At 39.3% G+C, this 27,970-nt stretch overlaps 1 protein-coding gene across 3 annotated transcripts; it reads right to left on the reverse strand.

Annotated features, from left to right (window-relative positions):
• Nucleotides 1-547: 547 nt before the first annotated feature.
• Nucleotides 548-26,435, reverse strand: SAAL1 (serum amyloid A like 1). 3 transcript variants are annotated; one of them, XM_008971493.4, is made up of 12 exons: nucleotides 26,120-26,432; nucleotides 23,445-23,558; nucleotides 16,970-17,053; nucleotides 12,444-12,523; nucleotides 10,631-10,690; nucleotides 10,374-10,489; nucleotides 9,524-9,704; nucleotides 7,339-7,421; nucleotides 7,064-7,252; nucleotides 3,734-3,927; nucleotides 1,616-1,708; nucleotides 548-696 (listed from the first exon to the last, which is right to left on the reverse strand). In XM_008971493.4, the coding sequence occupies exons 1-12, from the start codon at nucleotides 26,252-26,254 to the stop codon at nucleotides 604-606; spliced, it is 1,422 nt and encodes a 473-aa protein (XP_008969741.4). In that variant the 5' UTR covers nucleotides 26,255-26,432; the 3' UTR covers nucleotides 548-603. The 3 variants fall into 3 exon arrangements, with proteins under 3 accessions (XP_008969741.4, XP_003818267.4, XP_063464187.1); XM_003818219.4 differs by having other exon boundaries at nucleotides 3,734-3,930; nucleotides 26,120-26,430; XM_063608117.1 differs by lacking the exon at nucleotides 7,064-7,252 and having other exon boundaries at nucleotides 3,734-3,930; nucleotides 26,120-26,435.
• Nucleotides 26,436-27,970: the final 1,535 nt, after the last annotated feature.

Below are 27,970 nucleotides of genomic sequence, written 5' to 3' on the forward strand. Positions count from 1 at the left end.
CGTGGCTCACGCCTGTAATCCCAGCACTTTGGGAGGCCAAGGCGGGTGGATCACGAGGTCAGATCGAGACCATCCTGGCTAACACAGTGAAACCCCGTCTCTACTAAAAATACAAAAAATTAGCCAGGCATGGTGGCGGGCACCTGTGGTCCCAGTTACTCGGGAGGCTGAGGCAGGAGAATGGCATAAACCCAGGAGGCGGAGCTTGCAGTGACCTGAGATCACACCACTGCACTCTAGCCTGGGCGACAGAGTGGGACTCCGTCTCAAAACAAACAAACAAACAAACAAACAAAATTAACAGCTATGAAGAAAATCAACACCGATCTCGCACATATCCTAAAAAGAACCTCAATGATAAGCTTACATTTTTGCTTTCCTCAACTGAGGATGATAAATATCACATAAAAAGAGGGGTGACAGTGGTGAAACCCCAGATTCCAAAGTCAAAAAAAGTGAGACAAGTCTAGGACAGAAAAATGTTAATACCAGACAATTATGGTCTAATATGGGCTTTAGTTAATATTTCCAATAAGTCAATTTCAACTGTCAGTGAGAAAAATAAAGTTTATTTCTTGTACAGAAGTAATTCCAATTCAGGTTTTAAGTCTGAACCTTCAAACTTGGGAAGTTTTTTTCCAAGTCATCAGCAAGCGCCTTATCAACTTCACGTAGGATTTTAATAAAATCTTCCACCTGTGAGCCAAACAAACAAACAAAAATCAAACACAGAAGAGAAAAACGTGCTTTAAGGTACTGATTGCTCTACCTGTGGTTTCTAAATGGTCCAATGGAAAAGCAATGCTGGCAGATCTCCAGATGATAGTAACAGTACTTCCTAAGCAGTCTTCTAAATCATTCTCAAGGAAATGACTATGCTTTCCCATTCCGTTTTACTCTTGAGCTAGTACTTCTCCCCCTGCCTCTTCTTTACAGTCTGTTCCCACATTCTGTCCTTCATTTTCCTGAAAAAGTTCCTATTTTGAAATCTGATTCTAATGGTAGGAAATGTGATGTCATTTGAAGAACCATAAAAACCTACTGACTATTCCCAAGAATCTGATTTTGGCTTAATATAGATGTTATCTACTTCATAATAGAAAGGAGTACTATAAATTCAGAGCTTATTTTTTTCCTCTTAGAATTGTTACTCCCAATACTATTACGAATTTTCCAGTAGTCATCTTTTTTTCCCTCAACTTTTATTGTAGACTCAGGGGAGTCTAAATGTGCAGGTTTGTTATAAAGGTATATTACATGATGCCGAGGTTTGAGGCACAGATGAACCTGTTACCCAGGCAGTGAGCTTAGTACCCAATAGGTAGTTTTTCAGCCCTTGCCCTCCCTGTCTCCCTCCCCTCCTCCTGTAGTCCCCAGTGTCTACTGTTCCCATTTGTATGTCCATAGTATCCAATGGTTTAGCTCCTACTTCCAAGTGAGAACATACGGTATTTGGTTTTCTGTTTCCAGCAGTCATCTATCTGACAAAGGCATTAAGTCATATAAATTGTATATACTATCATTTTTGACAATGACCTCGAAATCAAGTGCTTACTTGAAAACATTTAGTAATCCTACAAAACTTGGCCAGCTATATACATTTACCCATACTCACCACAGGGCTATAGAAAGGAAGAAGGTTTTGAAATGCAGAGGAACACTTCTGTTTGCTCAACTGGCCTTCCTTTACTCCCTGAGCCACCGTCTCCTAAAACAACAAGATTTAATGTCAAAAAAGGAAAATTTTTCAAGCTTTAACTAGTGAATAAAAACAAATCAGGATATTCAATTCCCTCCTGACTTCACAGGCATTTCAAATGTCCCACCTGAACCCACCAACATCAAGGAGGCTTATGTAACCCAAACATGTTCTCCACTGTCGTCTTTACTTTAGTGAAGGGCACCACCATCCACCCTGCTACACAGACTACAAACTTGGAACACAGCCAAGACTTTTCCTTCTCCCCCCCTGCTGACCCCTCCCGGCAAGTGCTCAATTCTATTCTACCAAATCTCTCTTACCCCCATCCCTCCTCTCCATTCAAACTTCCATTGTTTAGGCTGCCATCATTTTTCAGATTATTCTTGAAGATTACCAACCACAAGAGCCTGTTAGTTGATCTCCTGCCCTCCAGCCTCAACTCTCTCTACTCCTTCCTCTCTATTGCTTTTGGAGTAATCTTTCTAAACTGATCGTATCACTTGGTGCTTAAAAGTAAAAAATCTTTAGTAGCTCCTCAGTTTTTTCAAGATGAAGTCTAAATCCCCTAAATATGACATAAGAATTTGCATGACATAGCACTCGTGTATTCTCAGCCCACCTTTCTTTGATGTTCCCACCACTTAAAAGTTAAGAAATATCGATGTCCCTTGCTCCAAAAAACAGAAACAACAGCAAAGAATGGGAAAAAATACATGCGATAAATATGGAAAAGACACATTATTACCCAAGAAATTCATACAAATAATCAAAATGGATAAATTATTAAAAGGTAGGAAACAAATTAACATACGACATCCAAATATTTCAATCTCATTAATTTAAAAATGCAAATCAAAGTAAGACACAATTTATTACCTGAACTTTGACATAAAAATTATAATACCCAATAATAAGGGTCAAGTAAAACCAACATTTTCACATGTAAATAGCATTTTGACAAAATATGGCCATCACGACTTAGCCATCTTCACATTTATAATGTTGAATCCAGTAATTTAAATTCTATAAAACCTGCTAAGGTAATAACCCCAAATCTGGAAAATACAAATATGGAAAAGGGAAGCAAGACAACTAATAAAAAAAAAATCACCAGAATAAGAGAAACTTTTTGTTTCATTTTGTTTTTTGAGATAGGGTCTCACTCTGTCGCTCAGGTTGGAGTGTAGTGGCACAGTCTGGGCTCACTGCAGCCTCGACCTCCTGGGCTCAAGCAATCCTTCCATCTTTGCCTCCCAAGTAGCTAGGATCACAGGCGTGTGCCACCATGCCCAGCTAATTTTTGTATTTTTTGTAGAGATGAGGTTTTGCCATGTTACCCAAACTGGTCTCAAACTCCTGGGCTCAAGTGATCCACCTGCCTCAGCCTCCCAAGTGCTGGGATTATGGGCGCCTGGCCAAGAGAAACTTCTTAAGGAATACTCTTTAAAAAATTAAGTGGGTATGAATAAATATATTCTTCACAGCTATATTTATAACATTTTATATTCATAATACAATATATTCATAACATATTCATAATACATTTCTTTCCAAATATATGGATAGAAAAAACATGGTCAAAGGAAGAATATTAATAACCATTGAACATATTCAGGGAGAATATTCCTTAAAAGAAGTTTGCAGTAAATTTTGAAAACTGATTATTTGGTAAATTAGGTTTAAACTGGCTCTCAGTAAAAAGTCTTTCATCTAGAATCAAGAAAAATGTTTATAATACAGTGTTAAGGGAAAACAGTAGTCTATAAAAATTGCATATGCTGGGTTAAAGTATATGAAAAATGCATTTATAAAAACACATGCATGCAAACATAGGCATATGTCTGTCACACATAAATATACCAAACCACATCAGCTAGTTGTTTTTAAGATTATAAACTCATGGTGATATTAAGATTTTACTTTATTTTCCCAAATTATATATTACTTTCATATTTAAAAAAAATAAAGTTTGAAGCGTTAAGCAACCCACACTTTCTTTTGCTTATGACATCATCAATACTTCTTTCCTACCTTTGTTAATGCCTGAAAAATATTAGAAAGAAATTCACATAAAATATCCTTTAAGATTTTCAAGTGGAAATCATCTTGGGTTAAATCAGTCTTTTTAGTTTCTTCTGTGTTAGACTCTGCCGAGTTCTCTGGTTTTTTCTGACACTGTTCCATATTTTGTAAGACCCGAATGAGGCTGTCAATTAGAGGAAGATCTACTGTATAAACAAATCAAGAAGCACGGAATTGGCCAGTTAAGTTTGGTTTTTCATTCATATGTATTGAATTAGTGCTAGACATTATTATTTTGGGTATTACAGATACAGTGGTAACATCAGCAAGATGTCAGCCTATAAGAGGCTTACATTTTTATACTTTCAAATAAGTAAATAAAACAGACTATTTCAGGTTTTGGTTAAGTTCTATGAAGGAAATAAAAGAGGAATATAATATAGCAGCCTAGCAGGGCTAGCTCTCTGACAAGGTAACACTGAGTTGAGAACTAAAGCAAAGAAGCATCAGCAATTAAAATACCCTAGGAGGCCAGGGGTGGTAGCTCACGCTTGTAATCTGAGCACTTTGAGAGGCCAAGATGGGCGGGTAGCTTGAGCCCAGGAGTTCGAGACCAGCCTGAGCAATATGGCGAAACCGTGTCTTTACAAAAAGTACAAAAAAATTAGCTCACAGGATTTTTCTACCACTACCACTGTTACCATCTTGGTCCAAGTTATAACATTTCTTGCTATGAGTCAATTATGAAGAATCTCTAAAAGCCTCCTAACTCATGTCCCTTTTGTACCCATGACTCCCTATATTTCTCATCAAAACAGCAGCCTATTAAAGTCAGCTCATGCGTATGCGACTTCTGCTTAAAACCCACCATGGTTCCCCACCTCATTCAGAGGAAAAGGCAACATCAGGCCCTCCATACTCTACCTCTCTGGCTCCATGTGCTACTTTGCTAAATCCACCCCAGCCATATGGGATCTCACTGTTCCTCCTCAAAGATACCAGGCATACTTCTGGTTGAAGGCTTTTACACTTTCCATTCCCTCTGTCTGGAATGTTCTTCTCCCCAAGTATGCACATGACTCCCTCCATTCTGTCCCTAAGGACTGTACTCAATGCCACCTTCTCAATGAGGTAACGTATCTATAAATGAAGATCTTAAAAATATTCAACATTCCTTTTTTATTAAAAACTCTTAATAAAATAGAAACAGATTAATATTTCCTTAAATGGTAAGACATATATCTGTTTTTGGAGGGGGGGTGCGGAGTATTGCTCTGCTGCCCAGGCTGGAGTACAATGGCATGATTTCAGCTCACTGCAGCCTCTGCCTCCCAGGTTCGAGCAACTCTCCTGCCTCAGCCTTCTGAGTAACTGAGATTACAGGCATGCGTCACCAAGCCTGGCTAATTTTTGTATTTTTAGCAGAGACAGGGTTTCACCATGTTAGCCAGACTGACTTTGAACTCCTGACCTCAGGTAATCTGCCCGCCTCAGCCTCCCAAAGTGCTGGGATTATAGGTGTGAGCCACAGCACCTGGCTGTAAAACATATATCTTATACCCAATAATGCTTAACAATGGAACTCTAGGATTATTCCTACTAAAATCAGGAAGAAGGTAAGGATGTTTTCTACCATCACTATTATTTTACACCAGAAATTCTAGGCAACCCAGATAGACAAGAAGAATAAACCAGAGATAGACAAGTGATAAAATATATCTAACTTAAGCCAAAGCACTATCAGATAAAGCCCAAAGATTATTACTGGAACGACTACTAAAAATATTAAGAATTTGGTAAGGTTACAGGATACAAAGTTAATATACCAAAATCAACAGCCTTCATACATTCCAACAACAATAATCAGTGGAAGAAAATATGTCACAGACAATAGTAAACCCAAAAGATACAATATCTAGGAATGAAACTAATAAGAAATATCCAAGATCTATATGAAGAAACCATTACTGAGGGACACAAAAAAGACCTGAACAAATAAAAGGGCATAACATAACCTATCAAGTTAACACGATGTCAACAAAAATGTCAGAAATTTTTTGTTTTTGGAACTCAAAGTTAGTGATAAGAATAGTTAAAAACATTCTGAAAACTTAGAATGAAGAGGAATTTGCCTTATTAGGTATTAAAACATAAAACCTTAATATTTAAAAACACTATAGCTACTAATATATGAATACAGCAATGGAACTGAACAGAATATATAGGGGAATTTTAAAAATAATGATGAAATTTCAGATCAGTGTGGGTAAGCTGGATTATTCACTAAATGATGTTGAGATAACTGGGTAGCCCTCTGGGAAAAAACTGATACCACTAGAACCAAAGTTATCAAAGGGGGAAAAAAAATTAAAGCCACACTTCACATGTGACACGAGAATAAATTCTAAATGAATCATGAATTTAATTGTGGTCATAAAAATAATTCTGTGAAAGAATATGTGTTTATATAGGAAAATATTCATTTTATATTTCTAAATGAAATGTTGGCTAAAAAGCAGAATTAAATATATGTGCATGTGTGGGATGGTAAGATTACAAACATCATGTTTCCTTGATATTTTTTATAAATTTTTCGGCAGGGTGCAGTGGCTCATGCCTGTAATCCCAGCACTCTGGAAGGCAAGGCAGGAAGGTCATTTGAGCCCAGGAGTTTGTGACAAGCCTGGGCAAGATTGTGAGACCCTGTCTCTATAAATATTTAAAAACTAGCCAGGTGTGGCGTCATGTGCCTGTAGTCCCAGCTACTCAGGAGGCTGAGGTGAGACAATCACCTGAGCCCAGGAATTCAAGGTTGCAGTGAGCTATGATCCTGCCACTGCACTACAGCCTGGGCGACAAAATAAGACTCTGGCTTTAAAATAAGTAAATAGGCCAGGTGGGGTGGCTCACGCCTGTAATCCCAGCACTTTGGGAGGCCGAGGTGGGTGGATCACCTGAGGTCGGGAGTTCGAGCCCAGCCTGGCCAACACGGTAAAACCCCGTCTCTACTGAAAAAATACAAAAATTAGCTGGGCATAGTGGTGTGCGCCTGTAATCCCAGGTACTTGGGAGGCTGAGGCACGAGAATCACTTGAACCCAGGAGGCAGAGGTTACACTGAGCCAAGATTGTACCACTGCACTCCAGCCTGGGCAACACAGCAAGACTCTGTTTCCAAAAAATAAAAATCAATAAAAAATAAAATAAATAAATATGATAATAAAATAAATTTTTGAAGTTTAGCATGTAATATTTTTATAATTAGGGAAATGAAAGCATTTTTTAAAAGGGAGAAATAAATGAAATGAAAAACAGTATGAGCCTGGGAAACTGTACTTGCCTTTTTCTATCTTTAGATACTCTTGCTCAGTCTGTGAGGCATAGATGGCAGACAACACTGAAAAAACAGAGGCTAGCACTGTTTTCTGTTCTTGAAGAATGATGGGTGGATCATCAGACTGGCAGAATTCATGGCAGACCAGGTCAAAAAGTAAATTCCAAATGTCTTTTCCAGTGTCAGGACAATGTACTTAATAGAGGACAAATAAAGCAGTACTTTAAAATCAGCAAACAATTAAATGAGTAACTGTAGTGCATCCCGATAAACCACCTTACCAATTGCTTGAATTCCATCATCCACTGTAGTAAGCAGTTGTAAAATATGCATGTAAACATCAAGCCATTCTGGATTTTCAGAACTAAATAGGAAAAGTAAAAGCACTGAATCAACAACTTTACTGTCCAGGGGATTCCAATCATTCCTCCATTCAATAAATATTTATTACTCTGCCAGCCACTGTTCAAGGTGCTGAGGATAAAACAAGGAAAGGAACGAAGTCTCTGTGTTCGTTAGAGCTTTTATATTCTAATAGGGGAAACAGCAAAAAATAAACAAATATTACATAATATAATCAACACACACAGGACAAGAAGTAAAAAAACTTTTTGGCTCTATCTCATAAAAGCAACAACGCAGAAACCTGCCAGTTGATACTTTATCATTTTGGTTTGCTTGAATAATCAGAACAAAAAAAGACTGCGATTTTTATAGTATGAACGTAAGGTCCGCTGCATCACGCATCAACAATAATGATGTTCTGAAAATGTCTCAGGATTAACCTAGCTCCCTAGCTGAGAACACTAAAACCATGTAAGTCTAATTCTTATGATCAACCGTTTGGATTCTCAAAAATCTAAATAGTTTGGAAACTCAAAATCTTAGTTCTTCAACCAAACAAGTGAAAAGACAGTGAACAATTAAAACAATGGTTTGGCAAATGTTTATTTAAGTACTTACAAATTTCAGGCACTATGTTAGGAGTTGAGAAAACAGATGTATAAGATGTTATCCCTACCTTCATAAACTTTATACTCTAAAAGGAAAGAAGATTCCAAGTGGGGTAATTACAATAAAGCGGTACTAATGTAGCACTATGGGCTAGGAACTTCACAAAGCAAGGAGACTTAGTTTGCAGGGTCAGGGAAGGTATCTTAAGAAAAATGATGTTTACACAGAAACATGAAGGGGCAAAGAAGTGTCTGAGGTGGAGGAAACATACTGTGCAAGGGCCTGGAGACAAGACAGCCTGGTTCAGTTGAAGAAGTGAAGCAAACTTCACATGACTGAAACGCAGAGTACAAGGAATAAGGATAGCGCTACTGGGTCCATAAGCTGTACTTTATTTTTTTGAGAATTTTTCATTTATTTCATTCTTTTTTCCCCTATTTTATTTATTTATATTTTGGATTCAGAAGGTACATGTTGGGGGTTGTTACATGCATGATGCTGAGGTTTGGGAATATGGATGGTCCCATCACCCAGGTGATGTATGTAGTACCCAAGCTGTGTTTGTTTGTTTGTTTTTCTGGACCTTATCCTAAGGAAGGCAACTGAAAAGACCGAAGCATGAGAGTGAAATGAGTGCGTACTTTGCAAAAACAGCTTTAAAGTCTAGGCTTGGGAAGAGCAAGCATAGAGGCAGGGAATTCAAGTAAAAGAATGTGGCAGTTCTCCAGATGAGAAACAATAATGGCTTGATTGGCATGGATGGAATCCCAGAAAAAGTCAGGAATAAGGGTTGGGAGTTGACTGCAATGGGAAAATACTGGGGCAGGAAAGATTCAGTAATGGCTTCTCCATTTCTTCTACATTATCCAAATAGGATAATGATTACATCATTTACTGAGATTGAGAATACTGATGAAGCAGGTTTAGGGAAAGATGATGAATTTATCCCTCACTTGGATAAAGGACACAAAATTAATAGGTTTTGATGTGGCTTACTCAGCACTAAGAATGCACTAAGAAAAACACTAAGCAGATCAATTTAAAAATTAATTTTCTAGTGATTAGCAATAAACAGTTTTAATGACCTGTAAGGCTTAGTAATCACTCTTGGCAAGACATCAGAGTCCCAACATCGGTCACTTATTGAAGACTGGCATATAAACACAAGGAGCAAAAAAAAGCAAATGATGTGCAACGTTAATGAAGTTGTTAAATGTTCAATGTAAAATAAAGCACAAGAAAATGTTTTCTCTTTGATTTAAATTACATAAAATATGATAAGACAGAAACCACAGTTAATGTTGAGTAACAGCCTATAGCTAAATGATAATATAACAGGAACTTTGTAACCACTATACAGGTTGCATCACAAATAGTAGTAGTGAATTAACGTAACAAGGAGTGACTATGTACTTTATTCTGTTGTAAGGAATATAAGAAGACTTTTATATCTGAGAATACTTCTAGCAATTGCATTTTCCCAGAACATTTTACACAAAAGAGCTCACCTACCGTACTTGTTTGGCAGCTTCAAGTATACAGGGCACAAGCCGAAACACTGGCTGCTCTTCAGACTCTTCCTGGGGTTGGTCCAGAGGCTGAGCAGCCCCATTTCTGACCCATTCTAACATTAGTTTCTCATCCAAATCAAAGAGCTTGTCCACAACCTCCCCCACCTTCACCAGCAAGTCAACTGCAGAGAATAAAACAGATATTGAAATGAAAAACAAACTGCTAAAAGCAATAGGGTTAAGCAAAATTCCTAAAGCTATTCTAAGAAAACCAAATCTTGCCAAAGCAGTACTTATTCTAAAGGGTGATTTACTTATCTTTTATGTTTAAATTTGCTTATCTTTCCTCATTTTTAAATGAGGAATTTATCAGTGTCCCAGGAGTTTAAGAAATTTTGTATCTTCAATCAAAAAACTTTCTCAAAAAAACAAACAAACAAAAAGCTGGACACGGTGGCTTACACCTATACTCCCAACACTTTTGGGAGCCCAAGGCTGGATGACTGCTTGAACACACGAGTTGGAGACCAGCCTGGGCAAGAAAGCGAGACCCCGTCTCTACAAAAAATTTTAAAATGAGCTGAGCATGGCGGTGCATGACTATAGTCCCAGCTATTGGGGAGATTAACAGAAGGATACCTTGAGCCCAGGAGTTTGAGGCTGTAGTAGGCTATGATCACACTACTGCACTCCAACCTGGGTGACAGAGCAAGATTCTGTCTCAAACAAACTACATTACCTTGCACTCAAGGCTTTTTTAAAAAAGGTGACTTCTAGAAATAGTTACATGGTTTCCTAAAAATTAGATACAATTTAAAACATTTTTTTTTCTGGAGTACATGATGACTTACCATTTGTTGAACTTGACATAATGAAGCAAATGCTATCATAAATAGCTGGATGTTCCCGGATCCTTTCAACCCAAACACTGGCCACTTCTGCCTGGGAAAGGCAAGTAAGCAACAACCTACATGGTAAACGTGGGTTGAATTTCTACTTTTCAAAAAAAAAAAAAACAGTAAAGGAAATTCGAAAATAAAAAATTAACTTTTTTTTCTTATCTACTCTTATGAGTAACCTTATAGAATTCATAAAAGGAAAAGCATACCTGCTTGTTTCCAGCAGAGTAGGTGGGTCTGAATCATACAAACAGTGCAATAACACCTGCCTACAAAAACAAAGAAGTTAACCGATATGCCTCACTTCTCGCATTTAAAATATCAGAGTTTTCATTTAATTTTTTGAACATCTTTATTGTGAAATACAGCATATATTCAGAAAGCTCAAAAGATACAAATCTATAGTTAATAAATAATTATAAAGCAAACACTCGTGTTTCCAAGAAACAGAATAGAGCTGCATCTTTGTAGTCACCATGTGTCCATTCCAAATCACAATTCTCTTTCCCACCTAGAAATGATGACCATTGTGATTTTTCCAGCAATCATTTCCTTACTTTGCTCTATAGTTTTATTATTTTATATATTTTGGTGTTGCTTTATACTGCAGGTAAAAGGATTAAGAGGACATGCTGAATAAATAGACATAATCTGGGAGGTTATTTGGATTCATGAAGACAGTCAAGGAGGGGAGACAACATATGAAATAAATTATACTTATTGAGTCTTCATTTATTTGCTGAAAATTATACATGTAAGATCTACCCATGTTGTTTCTTTAGCTGTTATTCTTTGACAGACTGCTGCAGAGCACTCCATTGTGTGAAAATAACACAATTTATTTTTCCAGACTACTGTTGATGGACATTTCTGTTGATTCCAATTTGGGGCTATTTCAAGCAATCCTCCTATAATATTTGTAAGAGTTATCCTGATGCACACGTGCACAGTTTCTCTTACCACATATACCCACTATGAGCTGGTCACAGCACATGCATATGTTCCAACGTGACCAGATAATGCCCAACTATTCTAAAGTGGTTCAACAAATTTATATCCCATCAGCAATATAAATTGCACCATACTAATATTAAGACAAGCATTTAATTGAATTTATAACATTTGTTAACATTTCCATTTTTGGATTTTTGATAGAGAACATTAGAGACTAAACATAATCTTAAGTCATTTGCTCCATGGATGATGGTAAATTACTGAGGAATAAATACTCTGAACTAGGATCTTAAAGTCCCTCCACAACTAGGAGTTCTCTCTTTCTGAGAAACCCAGGTACTTGAATCCTGTGATAAAACCCTCACGGCCCCAGCTCTGACAAAAACTGCCTAGAACAGTTTTCTTAACCTATTTTGGGTACAAATTTCTTTGAGATTCTGATTAAAAGCCATGAACCCTTTGCCTAGAAAACTAATACACTCACAAAATTCAGCATATAATTTCGGGGTGTTCTCAGAACACAGTAACCACTTGGGTTTCCTCCATTAAAACACCTTCTGCCCAGAACTTTACACATGGAGAAGAGAACGAGCCTCGAAGCAGAAATCTGAAAGTCTTTTCATCACAGAGGCAACCCTTTATCTTCCAGTTGTTGGCAAGTCTTACACTCTAAGTCAGAGCTCTCAGGATGACATTATTCAACAAATCTAGTTTCTGTAGACTCCAGCTGAGTCATTGGATTCCCTGACCCTAAACTGTTTTGGATTCCAGTTGGCTGCCCCATCTCCAAGTTTTGGCCCACTGGTTCTTCCCCTATCTGGCTTATTGCCACCAGCTGACAATTCAGGTTCCTTTGCTACTGAAGAAAACAGGCTTAAATCCTGAATCATTTCAGTATCTCCTGAAGAAGCCCCTAGCTATCATCAACACACAATGAAGTTCCCACAGAGTGTTCATCAAGACAAAGAAAGGACTGTCTTTCAGATTTGCTACTTTTCCTATGTATTAGAATTTCCTTAAGGATATAAATGAATATATTAAAAAACATAATTATATAGTAAGACTTACCCAAGATTTTTATCACTGCTGATGGACACACATATCTCCTGGAAACAGGCCATATTACCTAAAATTCCCACACAGATTTCCTGCCAAATCAAATTTTACAAGTCACAATGGCTCTGAGACGAAAGACATAAACAAAAATATCAACTTGAACAAAAACTTTCGCTGAGCCAAGTTTTGGGGCAAGGCGGAGGGGAGGCAGGATAAAGAAATACATATACTGCCTGTACCCTAACCTTGACAAGCTTACAGTATTTGAGAAGGGATGAAAAACATAAGAACAAGAAAGCGCAAAGGCAGGAGCTATGCGAGAAGAACTTCTATCGATAAAATGAGTTTTAAATGATTGATAGGATTGAGATATGCAAACAAAAAGACAGACATTCAAATAAGGGGAAAGTATCAGCAAAGGCAGGAAGGGAATCATGTACATGGTGAATACTGTAGACAATAAAGTACTCTGGTTGTGGCACAAAGTGGGTGAACAGCATGAGGTAAATACTGCAGGTATAAAGGACTGAGATTAAGGGCTCTGAATGCCGTGCTGAAGAATTAGACTTAATCTGGGAAGTTATTTGGAATCATGAAGATGCTCAAGGAGGGGAGACAACATACTGAAACAGTATCTTAGGAAGATTACTCTGGTGGCAAAATGCATAATGTATTAGTGTAGTCCCTCTTTATCCATGGTTTCAGTTACCCATGGTCAACCTTGGTATAAAAGTACTACATAGAAAATTCTAGAAATAAACAATTCATGTTTTAAATTGCATGCCTTTCTGAGCAGCACGATGAAATCTTGCACCGTCTCACCCAGGATGTGAATCATTCTTTTGTTCAACATATCCACACTGTATATGCTGCCTGCCCATTAGTTACTTAGTAGCCATCTTGGCTATCAGATCGACCATCGTGGTATCTCACAGGGCTTGTGTTCATGTCACCCTTATTTTACTTAATAATGACCCCAAAGCACAAGAGTAGTGATGCTGGCAATTTGGATATGCCAAGGAGCCACCATTAAGTGCTTTCTTTACATGAAAAGGTAAAAGTTCTTGACTTCATAAGAAAAACAAACAAAAATGTATGCTGAGGTTGCTTAGGATCTCTAAGAACAAATCTATCCATGAAACTGTGAAGAAGGAAAAGGAAATTTGTGCATATTATAAATAGGGTTCAGTACTATCCTCAGTTTTAGGCATTGGGGGCCTTGGAATGCAACCCCCAAGGATAAGGGGAGACTAGTGTATAGGGAAAAGAAGTTGAAAAGAACTTAAGAATCTATCTCAGTAATAGTTAATTAATATGCAATAACAGTTTATTACCACTCACTGTGGCCAGGCATTACTCTAAGCATTTTCTGTGTATAATTTCATATAATAACTTAGGTGATAGGTACTAATAGTATCCCCATTTTTTCAGATGAGGAAACTAAGGCACAGAGAAGTTAAGCTACTTGCCGAAGATCTTAAGATCTCCAACTAGAACACGGCAGAGCTCCAGAGCTTGAGCATTTAACCACTATTCCAAACTGCACCTCAGTTATCAAGATGCAAGAGGAGGAGGGCCCTCAGGCATGGAAAAGGATGAAGCTGAAGAAGACTCTCAAGGTGAAAGCAAAATAATCCAGTGTGAGGATAAAGGAGAAAGCAGTTGAACTTGACTCCTAGCTTTCAAGTTGCCTCATTTCCCCGTCAGTGATATTGGTCCCGTTGACAGGAAAACTAAAAAAGAAAGTGCATAAAAGGCTACAATGAGTTCAGATGGTACAGTGTTTCCAACCTTGCTGGAACATAAGAATCACTCAGGGAGCTTGTTAAAAATACAGATTTCCAAATCTCATCTCAGATCTACTGAATCATAATTTCCAGGGTAGAGCCTGGAAAGCTATTGTTTACCCAGCATATACCAGGTGACTTTTATGATTAGATAAGTGTGACCATAAATCACTGAGGACATACAGAATTCAGGGTTAGAGAGTACAGCTGACCCTTGAACACAGGTTTGAATGTGTGGGTCCACTCATAGGTGGATTTTTTTCTAACCAAACTTGGACTGAAAATACAGTGTCCTCAAGATGCAAAACCTGCACAATATGCAGAGCTGACTTTTCATACACACAGGTTCCACAGAGCTGACTGCAAAATTGAGTATGTGTGGATTTCAGTATGGGGGAATGTCTTGCAACCATCCCCCATGTATACCAAGGGACAACTGTAGAGCATGCAAGCAGAGAATGCCTGAACAAAGTCGGAGATGTGACATCAGTTATCAGAAGGGAAGTCGAGGCTTTGCTCCTACAGGCAGAGTTGCAACTTAAAGGTGTAAAGAACACATAAGTTCACTAGGAAAATGAATATAATGAGAACAAAGGATCAGGGCCTACACCTTAGAAAAAGTCCATATTCGGGACAGTATAAAAAAGGAAGAAAGAAAAAAGCCAATGAAAGGTGAGAGCCGAGTGACTGAAGAGGTCAGAGACGACAGTGAGGTGACACAGGAGCTACAGAAATGGAATTTCAATAAAAAGTGGGTGGTCAAATGTTGGGAAAAGATTAAGAGTGAGTAGGGGCAGAAAAAAACCACATACATTTCCCTTATAAACTAAAGAGGGAATAACTGAACTTCCAATCAAAGATCAAGTTTTTCTTGGCTGTTCACTGGAATCACCTGGGGAACTTTAAAAGCTGCCCAGAGTCTCACACTTGGAGATTCTGCTTTAACTCATCTAGGGTATGGCCTGACCAAGATTTTCAAAAGTTCCCTAGGGTAAAGCTTCTCAGCGTGTGGCAATGCACCAGAGCACCAGCATCACCTGGGAACATATTAGGAATCCTGGACCTACTGGACCAGAAACTCTGGAGGGAGGCTCGGCAGTTAGTGATGCGGGGACATGCTTAAGTTTGAGAGCCCCTGTCCCAGGTGATTCTAACATGCAGCCAAGGCTGAGAATCACTGTGGCAGCAGACGGTGGCCAGCGGATATAATACAACAATATGACTAATTCCTAAAAGGTGCCATTCCTGACATAAGCTTATCTCTTTATATACTAGTAGTGAGTAAATATATTTAAGACAGAAAAACTCAGTACAAAAATAGCATAATCGTCAAATCTTATATTAATATAAGGAACCAAGGAAAAAACGGTTAATCAGGCCCTAATTCAGAGAGAACATTCTACTTAAATAAGAATTCTAATTCAACATTCAATTTGTAAAAATATACTATGGAATTCTCCATTTTATAATCTGAAAGAGAGGAAATACAGTACAGTGGTTATATTGAAGTCAGGCCTAGGCTGAAATCTCAGCTCCATTCTTTCCTAGCTGTGTGACCCTGAACACATATCTTCACCCAAGATTTAGTTCTTTGAAAGTATACCTCATAGTAGTAAGACCAGGTATTCAGTAAACAGCAGTTTTTCATAATTATAATTATTGAACAGATATTTACTAATCCATGATATGCATAGCACATGGCAATTTAATTGGCAATAAAGCACAGTACACTGCACAGTATATAAAGGCCTCTCCTTTCGTCTTTATCTATTGTTCTTGGCAGTTTACTAACAGCAATGACTACTGAAAGCTTACTTACTTACTTGGGAAGGTGTGGAAGGAAAAGTACCACTGTGAATTAACAGATGCAAATACTGAGAGGGGACAGAAGGCACACAAAGGGAGGCACGGAGACAGCATGAGACAGGGAGTAGAAAGGTCTGGCTAAATCAGAAGGGTTACCTGGCTATCCAGATTTTATGCTGGAAAGATGAGTTAGGTTCAGAGAGTAGAGGTCTTAAGCAGCAGGCTGAGTTTAGAATGGTTTTCAAGCAATGGTGGATTTTGTCAGTAAAAAAGAGAAATCAACTGAAAAATGGGAGGCCCAGGCTCTGTTCCTTGTTCTGATACATACTAGCAGCATAACAGTGGTTATGCCTAACTCGTCTCCACAGCTGGTAAATGAAAGTGCTAATTTCCCTGGTCCGGCCTGAATCTAAAATTCTATGATTCTCATAATTTTAAATTATTAAATTATTAATAATTTAATATTTTAAATTATTACAGGCATTTAGCTCACGCTTATAATCCCAGCACTTTGGGAGGCCAAGGTGGGAGGATCACTTGAGGCCAGGAGTTCAAGACCAGCCTGGGCAACATAAGGAGACCTTTGTCTCCACAAAATAAAAATAAAAATTAGCTGGGTGTGGTGGCTTACACCTATAGTCCCAGTTACTTGGGAGGCTGAGGTGGGAGGGTCCCTTGAGCCCAGGAGGTCAAGACTGCAGTGAGCCGTGATCACGCCACTGCACTCCAAGCCCTGGAGACATAGTGAGACCCTGTCTCAAAAATAAAATAAAAAAAATTTAAATAGCAAATTACCTAGGACCTGGCAATGTTCAATTAACATCTACAGGCTGATTTGTTGATTTATGGTCAGTAAGAAAATCAAAGTGAGAAAAATAAAAGACTATCCAGCACTATCTGTTCTTTTGCTTCAAAGAAGAAGGCTTTAGAAATGTACATACTTACTCTTAATCGAGGACACTTGGACTTGGCCAGTACTCCCATGAATATATCAGGAGCATTAAATTCTTGGAGAAATAAAGCCACGTCCTGAAAAGAAAAATGATTATTAACTTGGATGTTGAATATTCCTCCCTAAACCCTAAAGCTTAGGCAACCATAAAATTCTATATTAAAATTAGAATTTTACGCCAGGCGCAGTGGCTGACACCTGTAATCCTAGCACTTTGGGAGGCCAAGGCTGGCAGATTGCCTGAGCTCAGGAGTTCAAGACCAGCTGGGCAACACGGTGAAACCCTGTCTCTACTAAAAATACAAAAAAATTAGCTGGGCATGGCGGCATGCACCTGTAGTCCCAGCTACTCAGGAGGCTGAGGCAGGCGAATCGCTAGAACCCGGGAGGCAGAGGTTGCAGTGAGCTGAGATCACGCCACTGCACTCCAGCCTGGGTGACAGAGCGAGACTCTGTCTCCAAAAAAAATAAAAAAATAAAATAAAATTAGAATTTTAGACACAAGAAAAAAAAACACAGGCTTAGGAACTGTGTCAACAGACAAAAGTGATGTTAGAGAGTCTTTATGGTAACTAGTCCCAGACAATGGAACAATTTCATAAACAAATCTAAACTACCTACAATACTCCAGAGGATTATCCCACTCTTTTCTGCCCGAATCTATTTACCTTAATAATTTTTCTGCCCACTAGGAATTCTCATTAAACACATTCAAACACATTTGGTGATTACCTATCAGGTATTAAACTAGAAGGGGGGGACAAGGGAAAAAAGCAACACGCTGGGCGCAGTGGTTCACACCTGTAATCCTAACACTTTGGGAGGCTGGTTAGAAGGCCGAGGTGGGTGGATTACTTGAGCCCAGCTTGGGCAAACATAGTGAAAACCCATATCCACAAAAAATACGAAAATTAGCCAGGTGTGGTGGCACATGCCTGCAGTCCCAGCTACTTGGGAGGTTGAGGTGGGAGGATCACTTGAGCCTGGGGAGCTCGAGGTTGCAGTGAGCCATGACTTTGCCACTGTACTCCAGCCTGGGCAACACAGCAAGAAAAAAAGGAAAAAAAAAAAAAAAAAGGTAAAACTTGGCTGGGCGAGGTGGCTCACGCCTGTAATCCTAACACTTTGGGAGGCCAGGACAGGCGGATCACTTGAGCCCAGGAGTTCGAGACCAGCCTAGGCAAACATAGTGAAACACCATCTCTACAAACAATACAAAAATTAGCTGGGCATGGTGGTGTACCATCTGTAGTCCCACCTACTCAGGAGGCTGAGGTGGAAGGATTGCTTGAACCCGTGAGGCAGAGGGTGCAGTGAGCTGAGATCTCGCCACTGCACTCTAGCCTGGGCGACAGAGTGAGACTTTGTCTCAAACAAAAACAAAATTCCTTCTTGTCCTCCAAGAGCTTAAAACACGGTAGGGGAAAGAAGTCAAGAACTGCTATTGGGTCCTGTCCAAAACCAGAACTTGTGTTTTCAAAATCATCAATAGAATAAAAATTCTGATCACAATGTAACTGTGGCAGCCTCATAACTTCTTCCTACAGAGTCTGCCACAGTGCCTAAAGGGGCATAACACACAGGTGACATGTGAGTGGACATGTGGCCCCAAATGAGCCAAATCTCACCTAGGAATGTAAGACACAAAAGCTAAGTCAGTTTGCTTGGGGACTTGCAATGTAAAATATATAAATAAAATTAAGTCTCTGGCTGTCCACTGCTTCAGATTTTCACTAAATGTGAGGTGTGTATTTGAGAAGCCTTAACTTATAATATAAGCTGCATGGCTTATGTGAAAATTAAGGGCCCTGGAACATCTCAAAGAGACAGGCAATTATTCTCCATAGCAAGTGAAACCAGTAACCTGCCAGAAAACTGACTGAGAGAGACACACTCTACTTACTAAAAGACCATGGTCAGAGAAAATAGTATTTTCAAAGATACACTCTAAACTGAAAGTCATAATGGCAGATTCTCTTCACTGTAAGTGATCAAGCTGTCCTGTGGGCAATTCTTTGCCACATGCAGAAATTTTTAAATTTAATGGTAATTCCTGGAGTAGCACAAGGGTGGCCTAACAATATCAACACCAACAGTAATAAAATTAACATTCATTGAACAAGTATTAAATGCCAGGCACAGTGAAGTGGCTTGCATGCTATCTCATTTAATTCTCAAAACAACTCTATCAACTAGTTATCATTGTTAGCCCCATTACACTCATAAGCAAACTGAAGTTTAAAAAGTGTAGCAACCTGCCCAAGATTATACAGTCTCAGCAGAGCAAAGCTAGGATTTGAACCCATATGAGTCTGATTTGAGCCTATGGTCTTGTTTTTTAAAAGAGATGGGGGTCTTGCTATCCTGTCCATACTGGAGCAGTGGCTATTCACAGATTCACAGGCATTATCATAGCTCACTGCAGCCTCCAACTACTGGGCTCAAGTGATTCTCCTGCCTCAGCCTCCCAAATAGCTGGGAATACAGGCAAGTACCCAGCGAGACTATGTTCTTAACCAGCACAACATGCTACCTCTCAGGTATTCATCTATTCATTCATTACTCCCCAAATATTTCCTGAAAAACCTAATAGGCACTGTTTTAGGTTCTGGGGATACATCAGTGAACAAGCTAAATAAGGGCTCAGTCCCATGGAATTTTCATTCTAAAGAAATGAACAAACAATAAATATAAAACAACTAAACTACACAATTTCTAAATGCTACAAAGAAAATAAGATGTTATGTGCTAGAAACCAAGATAAAGTGGGCTACTTTAGACATGACATTGAAAAGAAGGCATTTCAGAAGGGGTGACATTATGCTTTGATGAGAAGGAATTTAAATCCATCAGAGGACACATGTAACAGAGTGAAGCAATTCTGTGGGAACACCAAAACAAGAGAGGTTAATTCTGACTGGAGTGTCTGGGGTGGCATCACAGAGGAGGTGACATTGAAGCCGGGCCATAAACAATGAGAAGGATTTTGCCAGCTGGAAGCCATTCTAAGCAGAGCGGCATGAATAGTGCCCATGGACACGTGAAAGTGCAGGAAGTATCTGGAGGTCTCTGGTCCTCGCACACTGAATTCATGGTTACAGAACGATAGGCGACAAGGCTGAGATATAAACTCACCAGACTTTGCGCCAGGGACCTCAATTGTCAGTGGAGAGCTCAGTTCTGAGTGGTGCCTCAAGGGCACCTCTTGTAAGGGAGCAAAAGGAGGCCAAAGAACATGACTTTGCCCTGCACCAATAACCTCCTTCAAACAGTAGCGCTGTTTTCTCAATTTTAAAACTGAGACTTTCACCCTAAGAGTTCATTTGAAACACAGGTTTTATTTCTTTTTAAAAAAATTTGTTCAACCATAATTTATCAATAATTGTAGAATAGAAAGTAGATCTGAACAATACTCTCAACCAACCTGATCTGACATTGAGAATAAGATATTCCACCCAGCAACAGCAGAACACACATGCTTTTTAAGTCAACATGGTAAATATTTCATGTTTACTTAAAACCATATTCTGGGCTATAAAACAAGTCTCAACACATTTAAAAGGATTCAGTGTTCACCAACCACAGCAAGAGAAAGATAACTGAAACATTCCCAAATATTTGAAACTTACCTATAAACCAAAGAAAAAGTAAAGAATATTAGAAAGTATTCTGAACTTCTGCGGGCATGGTGGCTCACGCCTGTAATCCCAGCACTTTGGGAGGCCGGGGCAGGGGGATCACTTGAGGCCAGGAGTTCAAGACCAGCCTGGCCAACATGGCAAAACCCCATCTCTACAAAAAATACAGAGCGAGACTCTGTCTCAAAAAAAATTGTAAACACAGCATATCAGAAATTGTGGAATACTGGTAAAGCATAAATATTTAGGGAAAATTTTATAGTGCTTGATGTCTATCTTTAAAAAGAAAAGATTTCAAACTATAAAGTATGTGGACAACTGATTTTTGACAAAGACACAAAAGCAATTAGTGGAGAAAGGATCGTCTTTTCAACAAATGAACTTGAACAATTAAATATCCATAAGCAAAAAAATAAACTTCAATCCATCCTTGCACCATATACTACACAAAAATCAACTCAAAATGGATCACAGACTTATATGTAAAACCTAAAATTATAAAACTTTTAGAAGAAAATGTAAGAAAACAACACAATTAAAAAGCAGGCAGAAGATTCAAACAGGTACTTCACCAAAAAAGATACACAGAGTACAAATAAACACATGAAAAGATGCTCATCATTAGGAATTAAAGAAGTCCAAATTATAATCACAATAAGCTATCATTACATACTTATTAGCATGGCTAAAATTAAGAAGACTGATCATACTAAGTGTTGGTGAGGTTGAGGAGAAACTGGACCTGGAATTATGTCTCATACACTGCTTGTGGTTATGTAAAATGGTAAAAAACTGCTTAGGAAAACAAATTGAAAGTTTCTTAAAAAGTTAAGCATACACCTACCATATGATCCAGCCATGCCACTTGATATATGGTCTGGCTCTGTGTCCCCCACTAAATCTGACCTTGAATTGCAATCCCCATAATCCCCACGTATCAAGGGCAAGACTAGGTGGAGGTAAGTGAATCATGGGGGTGGTTTCCCCCACGCTGTTCTCATGATAATGAGTGAGTCTCATGAGATCTGATAGTTTTATAAGCGTCTGGCATTTCCCCTGCTCGCACTTCTCCTTCCTGCCACCGTGTGAATAAGGTGCCTGCTTCCCCTTCCCCTTCTGCCATGATTGTAAGTCTCCTGAGGCCTCCCCAGCCATACTGAACTGAGAGTCAATTAAACCTCTTTCCTTTATAAATTACCCAGTCTCAGGTATTTCCTTATAGCAGTATGAGAATGGACTAACACACCACTCTAGGTATTCACCCAAGGAAAAACAAAGTATATGTCCATACACACTTGTATACAAAAGTTCACAACAGCTTTATCTGTAATAAGCCTTAAACAACTCCAACATTCATCAACAGGTAAAAAATAAATTGTGGTATACACATATAATGGAATACCATTCAGCAATAAAAAAAAAAAAATAAGCCACTGATATACACAACATGGATGAATCTCAAAATAATTATGCTGTATAAAAGAGCCAGACCAAAAAACAGAATATGAGCACATTCATATAAAACTCTAGAATACACACTAATCTGTAGTGACAGAAAGCAGATCAGTGGTTGCCTGGAGGGGATGGAGGAATGGAGAGGCAAGAGGAAGAGACTACCAAGGACCATAAAGAAACTTTTAGGGGTGATGGGTATGCGCTGTATCCTGATTACAGTGACAGCTTAATCTGTGTACACATCCGTCAAAGTTTATTGGCTGGGTGCAGTGACTCACTCCTATAATCCCAGCACTTTGGGAGGCCGAGGAGGATGGATCATTTGAGGTCAGCAGTTCAAGACCAGCCTCGCCAACAGGGTAAAACCCTGTCTCCACCAAAAATATAAAAATTCACAGGGATTGGTGGCGCACACCTGTACTCCCAGCTACTCTGGAGGCTATGGCAGGAGAATCACTTGAGCCCTCGAGGCGGAGGTTGCAGTGAGCTGAGATCGCACCACTGTACTCCAGCCTAGGTGATAGAGACTCCATCTCAAAAAAAAAAAAAAAAAATCAATGTCAATGATACTTCAAAACAATATGCAGTTTTTTGGTGTTAATTATACCTCAATAAAGTTTTAAATAAAATGACTGAAACAATAAATAGCCATTGACAATTTTTAAGAAAATGAGTACAATTAAGTCTGTATTTCCGGAAAAAAAGGTAACACAGGTGGCAATGTAGAGGACAGAAGGGAGGTGAAAGAGACTAAAACAAGGATTTTAATCAGGAAGCTATTGCTAAAGTCCAGGTAATAAAACAAGAAAGATTACATAGGTCATTTAATGTCTTTTGGCCTCTATTTTCTTAACTGTAAAATAAGGGTACTACCTACATCACAGGGTTATTGTGAAGATCAAATAGAATACTATATATGAAAATGCTTTTGAGCCATAGAATAAAATACAGATATTAAAACACTATGATTAATACTGCAATTACAGACATATAATTATTTATTGTCCTTTCCTTCTAATATTATCATGGTATATCAGTGGTCTTCTAACTCCTAACCTGCTGTCAAATATATGGCCAGAGCTCTCTTTAGGTAGGTAAGTATCAGAACTTTCCCGGCCTACATGTGTATAGGAATACATTCATAAGAGCTACGTATTTAGTCCGAATCTATTGAGAGCTCAAATCCTCCAGCCTCAAAGACAGAAGTTTAGCATTTATAGCTCCTGGGATCTCATTCCCTATATCATATATGGGTGTGATTACAGACAGGAGATAAAGCCTTTCCCCAGAGTGAAGGACTGAACCGTTTTTAAAACATTCATTCACCATCTCCTCACCCAACAGTCTTTTCAGAGTTTTGTTTCCAGCCTCATACCTCATCCATTGACATATCCCATACTCTGCAAATTTCATTCTCCATTTCTTCATCAAGATCTGTCAGCTGCTCCTCATCATCTGAGCTAGATTTGGTGTTTTCAGGGCTAACAATCTTCAGAAACACAAAGAAAGAAAACATGAATAAAAGTTGTCTACAATACTAACCAGGTACCCAAATACAGCAGGTGATCAAATAACATTTCCTCGTAATGCTGATGAGAAAAAAATTTGATTCCTGGCCAGGGCCACTGTCTGTGTGGAGTTTGCATGTTCTCCCCAAGTGTGCATGAGTCTGTTCCAGATACTTTAGTTTCCTCCTACACCCCCCAAATTTGCACATTAGCACAACGGGTATCTAAATGGTCCCAATCTGAGTGAGTGTGGGTGTGTGTGTACCTGTGATGGGATGGCATCCTGTCCAGGGCTGGTTTCTGCCTTGCACCTTGAACTGCTGGTACAGGCTCCAGCCACCCTCAACCCTGAACAAGAGCAAGTGGGTTGGGAAATGGATGAATACAAATTATTATAAAACAAAAATCTGTAAAGAAGACAATAACCATAGAGATGCACGACAATAATTATGTGGTAGGAAAGTGCTCAGTAAGCCTGCCTTATTTGTTATTGTTTTTGGACTGTACAGTAGTAAGAGGTGATCATTTTTGCTTTGTAAACATTTATTCCTTGATTTAACACAATCAAAGAATAAAGGCTGTAGTGATAATCACTACAACCACCATCACTCACTAACTCACCAAAACTGGGTGAATAATTATCTTGTTTTTATTAACCTTTCCTAAACGTATTATAGCTCACATTTATCTCAATGTTTAATATTAGAAGTGTTTTAGGTCCTCATTTAGAAGTTTGGTGATGTTCTTGTGTCCAGAAATATGCCACAGGGACTTAACTCTTGTTTATATCAATTAGCTATGATAAAATTGGTTTCATTATCAGTAATTTTGCTTACAGTCACAATTTCCAAGAACCTACTGATGTTAAGTGAGCACTTACTTTAATATTAACCCATAATCGTTTAGAAGTCACAAAGAGGCTATCAGCAAAGTATCTTCTCTTGCAAAAACCTTCTTTAAAAATGTAGTGCCTTGGGTAGATCTATTCTTTCAACATTCACAAAGTAAATACTGTTGCTAGGCACTGGGGTAGATATACAAAGACAAGTAAGATATAATCCCTTACATTTAAGCTTTTTTTTTTTTTTTTAACTTTTAGGATCTAGTGGGGAAAGACATGTAAAGGGATAGTCATATTAGAAAAGGCAAAGTGATTCAACTGAATTGTGGACAAAGAGTTCTGGTAGCAAAAACGATGGACCAATGACCTATTCCCGGGAGAAGATGGGGAACCTTCCCTTAGGTGCTGATATTTAAGCTAAATTTTAAAGGAAGAATAGTAGTTTGTCATGTGAAGAAGGAGAGAAGTGAGTATTCAGAGGAAAGCACAAGAGTTCAGAGTTAAGAAAGGGCCTAGCATGTTTGCGGATGGTGAACAGTTCAGTGTTGATGGAACACTGTGTATCATGAGAAGATGAGGCTGGAAAATGTACAAACAGCCCTGGATTCCAAGCTTCAAGAAACATGCATTTTTCTCCCAGGCAAAAAGAACTAAGAGCAGTATCATCAATAGCCCTGTCTTTAAAGAAGATTATTCTGGCAGCCGTGTAGAAAATTGACTGGAGAGGATAGACAATAGAAGCAGAGGAACCAATTAGGGAAACATGGGGGGAAGAAAACACATTTACTGACAGCCTGCTATAAGCCAAACACCATGCTAAGCACTCTATTGCCATTATAATCTCACTTAACCTACACAATAACCTTATATATAATAATATAAATATTATAATCCCATTTTATAGAAATTAAGGGACAAATAGAGGTTCTGAGCCGTTAGGTGACCTGCAGCTAGTGGGTAAGGAAGCTGCGTTTTTTGTTTTTTTGAGACAGGGTCTCACTCCGTCCCCCAGCTTGGAGTGCAGAAGCTGGATCATAGCTCATTGCAGCCTCCAACTTCAGGCTCAAGCGATCCTCCAGCCTCAGCCTCCTGAGTCGCTGGGACTACAGGCGTGCACCGTCACGACCGGCTTTTTTTTTTTTTTTTTTAAGTTTGTAGAAACCAGGTCTATGTTGCCCAGGCTGGTCTCAAACTCCTGGGTCAAGCGATCCTTCCGCCTCGGCCTCCCAAAGTGTTGGGATTACAGAGGTGAGCCACCGCGCCTGGTCAGAAGCCACGTTTTTTATATAAAAGTTGTATAACCCTAAAGTCACCATTTATTCTATTACAACGATAGTCCATGAAATATATAAATTAAGGGCCTGGGCTTCAGAAATGACAGTGGGGATGGGGAGCAAAACCCGAGGAATGCAGTTACACGATCATGTATTTTTGGAGAACTTGCGAAAGCAAAAAGAACGGCAAGTATTTCAGCATCCCTACCATTATACTTCCCTTTGTGTCGAGAGACCCCGAGGGGGCCCAGATAGTTTTGGGGTCTGCAGCGGCCGGCGAAACGCAAGGAGCCAGGTCCCGCAGCGCACGCCTGGGGAAGGGTCTTTGTGGGGATGGCGGCTCCCGGGGCAGGAGGATTCGCCAGAGGCGGAGCCCCGGTGCCTGAGGGATGTAGGGACAGCCCACGCGTGGCGCGAGTTTCCACACCTGGATGAGTCCGCTGAGGACGCCGAAGAGCCAGTGTTTGCTGTAGACCGTGCTCCCTATGCAGTCTCCACCGGCCACCTCCTCCTCCTCCTCCTTGTCGCGACCCGGCGGCGGCGGCGAGGGGTTGCGGTCCATGACTTTGTCGCGTCCCGCGCTTGAAGGCCGTGCCGGAAGCTGCGGAGGAGACGACCGGCGCCCTAGTGCCAGAGCGCCCGGCGTACCCGGCGGGACTCCCCCTACAGCGCCCTCTGCTGTTCGGAGCCTGGCCAGCAGCCAAGGCGGCTTGACCTCCCCCACCCCACTATGCAGGACCCTGGCACGAACATACTCATAATTATTTGTCACCCTCACTGAATCAGGTGTTCCATTTCTCCAGGAGCTCTTAGCCTGATTGAAGAAGGAAGGGTGGGGAGCAGTGAGGAAGCCTCAGGAACAGATGTGAATCTCAAAGCTAGCGGACTTATTCTATTCGCCTTCTGATCTATGTTGCCCAGGCTGGTCTCGAACTTCTGGCTCAAGCAATCCTTCTGCCTCGGCCTCCCAAAGTGTTGGGATTACAAACGTGAGCCACCGCGCCTGGTCAGAAGCCACTTTTTTTATATAAAAGTTGTATAACCCTAATAATATAATCCTCTGATCTCTGGCCACTGTTGCCATTCCTAAAAATATCCGTAGGGGAAGCTGGATGGCTTGTGAGGGATTCCAGGGATCCAAAGTGATTCGAAAAACTAAAGAGGCACCATTTGTCCCCATTGGAATGGCAGGTTTTGCAGTAGTTGCTGCATATGGATTATACAAATTGAAGAGCAGGGGAAATACTAAAATATCACGTCACCTGATCCACATGCGTGTGGCAGTCCAGCTTTGTTGTAGGAGCAATGACTGTTGGTATGGGCTATTCCATGTATCCGGATTTCTACGCAAAACTTAAACCTTAGAAGAAGAGATGTTGTCTTTGTCTTGTTGGAGGAGCTTGACTCATTAATGAGTCATCTCATTATTGAAGTTACATGTTTATGTTGAACATAAATTATTTGGGTAGGTTCAGATGATACTACGGTATTTTGAATATTCGCTTCCTTTCGTGTAGGCTTGATTTGCCTGGTGACCAAATTATTAGTGACTAGTTCACTAACTAGATCATTCAGGGGAGCCAAGTTAACACACAAGAAACATGTCACCTAAATGCACTTGATGGTGTTAAAATGTCCAACTTCTTAAACTGTTAAGATGAAATTAATACTAAGGAAGATAGCAGGCCAATCCTGAAGTACTCCCAGTTTGCTGCAGAATCTTGCATGCTTCGAATGTTAAGAGTCCAATTTACTCCAGTTAATTTAACTTTTTTTCTGTCTGTCTTGTGGACTGGCTGGCTCTTTTAGAACTCTTTAAAAAAAGTGCATGAAATATAACTTGTAAAGCCTCCTACAACTGACAGTATTGTGTGCGTGTGTTTAAACCGAATCTAGAAATCTTATAACAGACCTGCATAGTATTAGTATTGATTAAAGAACCACAATTGTAAACATGAGAAAACCTTAATTATGGATTTCAGTTTAGCACTTTTGTAATTGCAGAATTACATTTTTGCTGCTGTTATATTAGAATAATTTTTCAGTGTCATCTTGAAATAGAAATGTGTATTTTAAGCACCCATGCAAAGGTAAATGAAAAACACTTCTTTCTCCATAAGAATCGTAAACATTAAACTAAACAAATTACCTATGATGGAATTGATTTACAACTACCCACTTTGATTTAATGGAATTAAATTTATAGATGATATAAGCTACTTCCACATGAAATTTCAAAAATATCAATATAATGACCAAACAGGAATGGAGACATGAA

Source organism: Pan paniscus, chromosome 9 (genome assembly GCF_029289425.2).
Source record: "Pan paniscus chromosome 9, NHGRI_mPanPan1-v2.0_pri, whole genome shotgun sequence".
In the NCBI taxonomy this organism is placed as follows: Eukaryota; Metazoa; Chordata; class Mammalia; order Primates; family Hominidae; genus Pan; species Pan paniscus.

What these genes read in the sequence shown, in the direction of transcription:
- SAAL1 (XM_003818219.4), bottom strand. Translation starts at nt 26,254, where the DNA reads ATGGACCGCAACCCCTCGCCGCCGCCGCCGGGTCGCGACAAGGAGGAG. An exon ending in CCAAGTGTCCTCGATTAAGA is followed by an intron (nt 12,524 to 16,969) that starts GTAAGTATGTAC and finishes TTGATTTGGCAG; the next exon opens with GAAATCTGTGTGGGAATTTT. An exon ending in AGCAGTGATAAAAATCTTGG is followed by an intron (nt 10,691 to 12,443) that starts GTAAGTCTTACT and finishes TTGTTTTTGTAG; the next exon opens with GCAGGTGTTATTGCACTGTT.